General features: G+C 38.3%; 1 protein-coding gene across 4 annotated transcripts in view; it reads left to right on the forward strand.

The window, feature by feature from the left end:
• MASTL (microtubule associated serine/threonine kinase like) overlaps positions 1-6,250 on the forward strand; it is a 31,828-nt gene extending 25,578 nt beyond the window's left edge. For 2 of the 4 annotated variants that reach the window (XM_032474066.1, XM_032474067.1), the window contains exons 10-13: positions 414-428; positions 2,267-2,380; positions 2,479-2,580; positions 5,283-6,250. In XM_032474066.1, the coding sequence (XP_032329957.1) occupies positions 414-428; positions 2,267-2,380; positions 2,479-2,580; positions 5,283-5,440 (389 nt within the window). In that variant the 3' untranslated portion in view covers positions 5,441-6,250. The remainder of the gene's footprint in view (positions 1-413; positions 429-2,266; positions 2,381-2,478; positions 2,581-5,282) is intronic. The other 2 variants (XM_006191902.3, XM_006191901.3) reach the window with 1 other exon arrangement.
• Positions 6,251-9,031: the final 2,781 nt, after the last annotated feature.

The raw sequence follows: 9,031 nt of genomic DNA on the forward strand, positions 1-9,031 counted from the left end.
GAATCTCCATACTGTTTTCCATAACGGCTGCACCAAACTGCATTCCCATCAGCAGTGTAGGAGGGCTCCCTTTTCTCCACAGCCTCTCCAGCATTTATCACTTGTGGACTTTTGAACGATGGCCATTCTGACTGGTGTGAGGTGATACCTCATTGTAGTTTTGATTTGCATTTCTCTGATAATCAGCGATATTGAGCATTTTTTCATGTGCCTGTAGCTCTCTTTGAATTGGGTTAAAATGGTCAGTATTCTCTCTCCCAGAGTAGGCTGTTTTCTCCTTGAGGAAACCTCTCTTTTTCATCTTTGTATCCCTTATATCTGGCACAATACCTGGTTTCTAGTTCAGTGAATGATGTGAGAATGAACTCATAACTTTATAACAATGGACCTAACTCCTGTTTTCTTACATGCAGGATTTCTGACTTCGGGTGAGTGAATTTCTGCACAAAGTAATGCGGCCAAGCATATTTAACTGAACAGTCAAAGTATAACTAGATCACATTGCATTAAAAAAAAAACTTTTTTTTTCATTTCAGCTCACTTGTGAAATACAAACATGAACTGTCTTCTGTCTTCTGAGCAGGAAGACAGCCAGGGCGAGTGCTCTTCTCCGTGAAAACAAATGTAGACATGTGGCATTTTTATAACTATTAAAGGTAGCAAAGAGTGTAGATACAGCCATTTTTTACTGCAGTTGAAGAAATAGGCTTGATAAAAATATTAAAATTAGCAGCCATGGCTTGAATTTTCTAGCCATTTAATTCCATTATTATTAGAAAATAGAAAGATGTAACAGTATCAATATACAAATTACAGAAGTGGGTTTTGAACTAGGAAGCCAGTAGTATAAAAGCAAGTCTGCTCTATATCTCTGGCTAATGATATATATTATAATTGATTTGTTTTATAATCGATAATATGATTTATCACAATATGTGATCTTATTAGACTTTGACTCATATATGGGTATGTATGACATATCCATGGAGAAATCATGTATGTTTTTTGACATGAGTACATTTTGGCTGAGCTGGGAAAAGGGTCCTAATTTCTAACCTGAGTAAAATAAATTAAAATGCACATTTTTTCCTGATTGCCCCTTACTTTTCTGTTATTTGGTTATGTTATCTAATCTGTTGGAATAATTCTTTCTCGGTGCTGCTTAAAAGGCCTACTAACTGAGGTGGTTTATATGTTTTTCATCAGTGATTTCTGTAGAAACGGAAGCCTAGAGACTGTTGGCACCTGTGTTCCTTAGGGAAGTTGGGATTATGTGGCTTGCAGATGAAAAGGCACTAAATGCATGCGATTATTTTTTCTGATGGCAGATTCCAAGATACTTTCCAGCTTGTTTTAAAATGAAATGGTGGCAGTTGCTTAACCACAATAAGGAATTTTGTGAAATTGATTTTTAAAGTAATTTTCAGGCAAATTTAGTTTAGGCTAGAATCTCAATTCTGAATTTATACTGAAGTTAATCATTTTGGGACTGAAATTAACCTTTGCTTAGGAAACATTCTTATTCATTGACGTAACTAAACAAAAGTATGAACCAGATTATAAGGGCATGTTTAAAACAGTCATTTAAAATATCCTTGTATACAAATGATGTGTCCAATGAAGATTTTATTTAAAAATCAGCTTTACTTATTTATTAAGACTTACCTTCTGATTACCTCCTCGAGCTGTAGTTTAAATGAATTTTTTTGTTAAATTAATTTGTTCTGTATATTCTTAAAAGAAATAAAGCTACATTAAAACACTGCAAGTAAGGCTTTCCCTAGCTACCACGTTACTCTCCAATTAGCATTAATGTTGCTACTTCATCTCATTCCTTTGTGAAAAGAGTGGGACATAGAATCATCTAAATGTTGTTTCTTGATTTGAAATTGAGAAGCACTCTTTTAGAGAATAATTTTCAGATTAGATGCGTTCCTCAGTTGTGTTTTAGGATTTAGAACAAACAAATGTCCGGAATATCAGGGGTTATTAAGAAGTGACAAAAGATAGCTTTGACTTTAATTTCTAGCTAGCCAGGTTGATTGCTAATCTAAAGCTCTGTTTTCCAAGAAAGTAATTACCACTTTGCCTAAATTAAGGTAATTTGGGTTCTTGTACCTTCCGAAGCCAGAAGAAAGCCTTAGGAAATGAGCGTTTGGGGCCTTCAGTGTGGCCAGACATCCACGTGTTATTAATTACTGTTTTAGTTGATCGGACATTTGTAGAAAAATGCTTTTAAGTTCAGCTACTTCCTCTTAAATTCCAGGTCCTGCAGTAGACTGGTGGGCACTTGGAGTTTGCTTGTTTGAGTTTCTGACAGGAATTCCCCCTTTCAGTGATGAAACACCACAACAAGTATTCCAGAATATTCTGAAAAGAGGTGATTCTTTTTCTCCTATTAAAATAGATTCATTTGTCTCATTTACCTCTGTGTATTGTTATTTTGAGCAATAATTAGCAGGTTATTTGTATTTGTAGATATCCCTTGGCCTGAAGGCGAAGAAAAGTTGTCTGGTAATGCTCAAAGTGCAGTAGAAATACTCTTAACCATTGATGATACAAAGAGAGCCGGAATGAAAGGTAAGGTTTTGTGTTAGTAAACTTTTACCTTTGATGTGTTTCAGGGATGAATGTTAATGATACCAAGTTCTAGTACAGTACTACAGATAATGTGACAGATAAGTGAAATCGGTTTTTAAAAATTCGTTTTTATTTTTGCCCTCTAGGTATGCATTGACATATTTGTCCTTATTCTACATTAAAATTCAGTGCAATCAGGTTGTAATCTTCACTCCATGAATTTTATTGATCCCAAACTGGTACCTGAAACAAGCTGATCTTGTCCATGTCTTTAGGTTTTTCAGAGCCTAATAAAAGTTATACATCAGCACATACGGGAAATTTTTTAAATCAAAGCTTCCTGATCTATGATTTCTTACTGCTTCATTTCTGATATCATTATTGGTTGACAAATATTTTTATGGACTGGCTCCTTGTTGCATTATCTTCACAGCCAGGTTGCCTCAAAAGAAGACAAAATTGGTACATTGTAACCCATTCAAGGGTTTTGTTTTGTTCTTTTTAAATCAATGCAGGAAACTCCCGTTCATTTTAAACTCGTTTTCAAACTCTGGTAACATTAGCAGCTGCCTTAAAATCCTTTTAAACAAGATTTCTATAGAGACAGCTAAGTATTCTGTCTTGAAATGCATTTCCATCTGAAGTGAGGTATATTTAGGAAAATGAACTTTAGCAATATGTATATCATTTGTATCAGCTTCTAGATTCTCCCTCCAGGAAGATCAGCAGTTTATTTATTTATCAAATCCTATAGAGTGACTTCTGGGTGCCGGACAGTGTTACCGTTTTGGGCACTGGAGGTCCCCTACAGATGAACCAGACTGAAATCCTGTGCTTACTATTCTAGAACTTACATTCTAGTGGAAAGACAGAAAGTAAACAAATACAATCATAACATAATGCCATGTGGTGGTAAGTACACGCGGAGAGATGAAGGAGAGTGAGAAGGATACAAAACGAAGCCAAGAGTTTTTTTTTTTTAAAGATGGGGTGGTCAGGAAGACCTCTGAAGGGTGGAATTGGAGCAAAAACCTATGTAAAGATGCAGACATTTGAAAACCGAGCTCTAAACATTGCTTTAGAACAGCAGTTCTCCATGGGATGATTTTGCTCCCCAGAAGACATCCGGCACTGTCTGGAGACATTTTGTTGTTGTTGTGACAACAGCTGGGGCCTCTAGTAGGTAGAGGCCAAGACTTCTGCTCAGTTTCCTACAATGCACAGGGCAGTCCCTCCCACAAAGGATTATCTGGTCCCAAATGTCAGTTGTAACAAAGTTGAGAAACCGTTGCTTAGCAAATGGCTATAATGTACGGTAATGTACTCCGTCCATTCTTACCAATGACGTAAGATTTGTGTTCATTTGTTAAATGAACAGTTTACCTCGTGGAGCAGATAGGGGTATTCTTCAGTTAAGAAACAATTAGTTGTTTTAACTCCTGTTTGTTTCGTTTTTTTTTTTTTCCACACCTGTTTGTTTAGTTTATCTTAACTTAGATTGGAATTCCTTTGTGGATTCTGTTCAAATAAAGAGTTGTGACGAGAGGCTCACAAAGCAGCACATCACATCCACGTATCCCAGTTTGAGTTACCACCACAAATAACTCTGAAGTCATCTATGCTCAGTTATGTATTTTGAACCTTTGAGACAAATAAATACTCTAAGTGTGAATCATTTTTGCTATCTTATCCCTTTTCCTGTCAGTCTTTTAGTTTAAGGAAAAACCAACTTACTGGATTCTGACATACTGATTTCCCAACACATTACCCCCAGTACAGACACCCAGTTCTTTCCTGTCTGTGTAGTCATCATCTGATATTTTCCTTAAATCTGATTGTTTGCTGTGTTTGTTTACTGCCTTAACTGTCACTTCATTTTTTTGGCCAACGTCTTTATTATTGCCTGATGAAGTGAATAGTGGAGGAGAGGGGAAGCCGTGTCTACCAACTAAATACCAAACTGTGATCAAAAAAGCAAATTTTCATTTTGGTAGCTAGAAGAAAATGGCAGGAAAATGCAGTTTAAGAGGTGAGCAAAGCTGAGATTTTGCAAGTGGAAGCAGTAAGACTCTGATGTGGCCACGCCGCTGGGTAGCTGGTGTATCGTAGAGACGCAAGTCAGTGAAGTCAAAGAACCAGGAGGAGAAAGTATCAAGTGTCATCCGTGTGTACGTTGAAAGCACCATGAAGCACAAGGATGGCGCACAAGGGAGAAGGCAGGGGAGTGGAGGCTGAGCTTCTTTCCGAAGTTATCTAGTGGGGGTGATGCTGAGTGCGCAGAGCTCCAAGCAGGTGACCAGCACTGGGAATGAGAAACAGGGCGTTAATCATGGAAGATCCGTAGGATGGAAGCTGTACCGGGGAGCAGGAAGTTTCTCATTGAGTCAGGGATTCTGTGAGAAGAGGCAGGCAGTGAGAAAGATAGGTGTCTGTTCGGGCAAATCATCATTCGCTCATTTGACGAACGCAGACGAAGCCCCCCCCCCCCCCGTCACATGCCAAGTCATACACACAGTGACACGGTGTGTGCGGCTGTGAAGTATGTGGTTGAAGAGAAAGACGACAAGTGTTTTTAAAATGTCTGTGAAAAGGACATAGTAAAGTAGGGCACGGTACATGGGAGACAGTCTCTTCTTAATTCCTGAAAAATAGTACTTTGGTAATGGTGTCATAAGACTGTTTTGTTTTATGTTTTTCTCAAGAGCTGAAACTTCACCCTCTATTCAGCGATGTGGACTGGGAAAACCTACAGCATCAAAGTATGCCTTTCATACCCCAACCAGATGATGAAACAGATACATCGTATTTTGAAGCCAGAAATAATGCCCAGCACCTGACCATATCTGGATTTAGCCTATAGCGCACACATTTTCCCTTTAGTCAGTCTTGCCGTAGAGAGTAAGTAGCATAATTGCATATGCCTTAATACCAGATTGATCTAAGGGGGGAAAAAAGGCATTATTTTACCTGGATCAATGAGCTTCCTGTGCATGTTACAGCTGCCACAGCGTCAAAAGGCTATTATAATCAGTAATTTATGTTAATCTCAGCATTGTATATAGATCTTCAAAGCTTTTTTCCCTCTTATTTATTTTGTCACTGCACTTTATTTACATTCAGTAAACTAGAATGCCATTACCACTTGAAGAGTGAGCCTCAGGCCTGGTGTTCTTTCTCATCTGTTGATTTCAGTCCACCATTCAGCTTGGTGTTAATATAACAAAAACATTGTACAGCTTTATTTTAGTGTAATTTATCCACACTTGGTTGCCTGCAAAAGCCGTATTCTCTTGGGCAATCCTTTAAAGCTGTACTTGTGACCTCAAAAATGCTGCTGGAAAATTCCTTCACTTAGTACTGTAACTCCTTTCAGGAATGAGGGCTAAACAAAAGGACTAAGGTTTGGGTTTACTTTGCTCTGAATACAGTTCTGCTGCCTTGACTGCTTCTGGTGCTTTTTCTACAATACATGTTTGTTTAAAATAGTACTTCAAAGCTTAGGTGTGATACACTGTAGGAATTTTAACAGCCTATTCAATTTTAACAAAAAAACACGGATCATTTACTTTTAAATAATTTGTTTAAAACATATGCGGCATTACCAGAGTAGCCTAATTCTTAAAAATAAATAAATAACTTACTTTTGCTTAATAAATGTAATTGTAACATACTTCAGTGTATTATCTGTCCACTATCATTTTTTAATTTATTTTTTTACTACTTTTTTTTTGCGGGGGGAGGTAGTTAATTTTTAGAGGAGTTACTGGGGATTGAACCCAGGACCTCACGCATGCTAAGCATGCGCTCTACCACTTGAGCTATACCTTACCCCCTCTTTTAAATATGGATACACGAAGATTCAGCTTCACAGGTCATATCTTAAATTCATCGAGGTTTTCTGCATGCTTACCCCCACAGAGAGAAAAGTTCAAATTTAAATGTACCAGGTGTAGATTTTCTGCTAATCTGTTAAATACTATTGTTCCTTTTGCAGAATGGCTTTAGTGTTTCTACTTTTCATTACCATCCCAGTAAGAGCCCTGTTATTAGATAGTTGACAAAGATAATACAAGTTTAAAACGGTTACAGTGAAAGACACCTTTATAATCAGTGCTATGCCACTGAACCCATGATTTAAAGGTTTTACTGGGCTTATTTTAGTGATGACTACTTAGATTTAATGCTCCTAATAGTCACCTCTTCCAACAATATGTTCAAAATACAGTTGTTAAAACTTTGTTTAATATAAATTACATCCTTCCCTTAAATTAGGTAAAAGCTGGGATTATTTATCACCCTCTTACTGACCTTTCAAGTAGGAGAAAGCAGTGGTGGCTTTGGAATCAAGCACAAATGGTTTAAACCATTGGTCTGCCACAGTAAAAAAAACCTTGGGCAGGTTAAACTCTGTGCATTGTCTCCCTGTATTGAGCAGATTAATAATACGAAGCAAGCTGGTCCTTAAAGGAACTGCCCAGGACACCAGTCTCATCAGGGATTTGAAACATGACTAAATAATCAGGGGAAATGTACAGTGAGCCTATTCCTAGCACAGGAGACAGTGCCCTTAAGTGGAAAAGGTAAGAATAGTTTGTTGTTACAGACCTGGCAGGTGCAGCGACAGTCACTTGGAGTTCTGCATGCTGTCTTGATGTTTACTGGGAACAAGTGACTTACTATCTAAATTAAGCCTGTAAGACACCTGTCAAGTTGTGGCTTCAGACACTCATTAAGGAAATACCTGAGACAGAACAAGAAAAATGGGAGTGTTTTGGCAGTTGTGTGGATTGTGTGTACATACATGTCTTTAAAGACAGATTACTCTGCCAGTAAAAATCTGTGTATCCATTGCTAACTATAATGTTTATTAATTGGAAATAGTTTTCACCCCACTTCCAGTGACTGTTAAACAAATACAGAAAATATTTTAAGTGGTACCCTGGTGTACCTTTGTCAGAATTTAAATAAGACAAAGTATGTAGCAAACATAAGAGATGTTTAATAAATGATCATTATTTGAGCCCTAAGTACCCTACTACTTCTTAAATATCTGTCTTAATGTTGGCTTTGGGTAATGGTTGCTGTATAAAACCCCACCATTGTTCTCTAAAACATCTCGAAGGACAGTTTCAGATCTAATCACGCTGCCAGAAAGAACCATCTTGTTTTTAGCCACTTACAAACAAGCTCAGAGTCCAAAAGAGTGTGCAAATATTTACCGTTTCCACCAGGCCTCCTTTCAATTAATACCAAGCCAACCATGGATGGGTCATTCTTATCTCTGTGGAAGGTGGCTTGGTCAGAGCAGCATTTGAAGGAGGGAGACAGAATAAAAGCTACTGAATCAGCCCACCTGGATTCAAGATATATTTTAGAGGTAGAATCAGTAGGACTTACTGACACATGAGATGAGGAGGGTGAAAGAATGGGAATTTTGAGCTTGTTTGTTACACAACATTATTGTAGCAGCTATTTTTCCTATACGTAGCAAGTGATAACACAGTGAAACTGCAGACCCTGGAACAAAGAGAAGATACTATAAGCATCCGAAGAGCAAGAAAAAAGACTGGTATGAGATAATGGAAAAAATACACATAATGGTCTCTGTCTCCCGTTCCCGGTACAGAGCTCCCCAAACTCTTGTGATTTCCTAAGTGATTAAGAGCATTAGGAGCATTCTGTTGTTGTTCTAATATTTGGTCTTTGACCCTTGGTTCCTGTCCCAGGGCTCCTAGACCCCTTGGGGTTTCCTGAGTGACAGCCGTGTTTTGGTCTAATGAGGTGACGATGGGTCACCAAAAGGACCAAGCTATGATTAGAAGCTTGGGACTTTCAGCCCCACCCTCCATTCTCCAGAGAAGGTAGAGGGGCCGGAAATGGAGTTTACGTCTGCGCATGCCTGCGTGAGACTAAGCCTCCATAAAAACCCCCAAAGTGCAGGGCTCGGAGAGATCCTAGTTGGTGAACACATGGAGGGGCTGGGAGGGTGGCGACCCAGAGAGGGCATGGAGGTGCCACACCCCTTCCCACACAGCCTGTCCTGTGCCTCTCTCCTGCCTGGGTGTTCACCTGTATCCTTTACCATTTTCCACCTAAGACGAACTGTACATATTAAAGATGGCTGACTTAAGGCTGCACTGAGAAGCTAGAGGAGGCCACCGATTTGGAGTAAGAACTGAAACTAAGATTTTGACAAGATCAGTAACATTCTCAACCAAACGACTAAATGAGTTAAACTTCACCCAGGTGCTGATTTTTATAAAATGATATGTAATAGCATGGCTTAATGCAATGCCAACAGTAACAACTAATAAAAACCATAACATTTCTCATTAACCTTTTATTTTTAACTTGGTTTTACAATAAAGAAACAGAAAAGAAGTAGATCGTTAAAAAAATACCGTAGCTGTCAATTTAAAATTTTAAATGAGGTTCTTGTTAAACAAAACGG

Source organism: Camelus ferus, chromosome 35 (genome assembly GCF_009834535.1).
Source record: "Camelus ferus isolate YT-003-E chromosome 35, BCGSAC_Cfer_1.0, whole genome shotgun sequence".
Lineage (NCBI taxonomy): Eukaryota > Metazoa > Chordata > Mammalia > Artiodactyla > Camelidae > Camelus > Camelus ferus.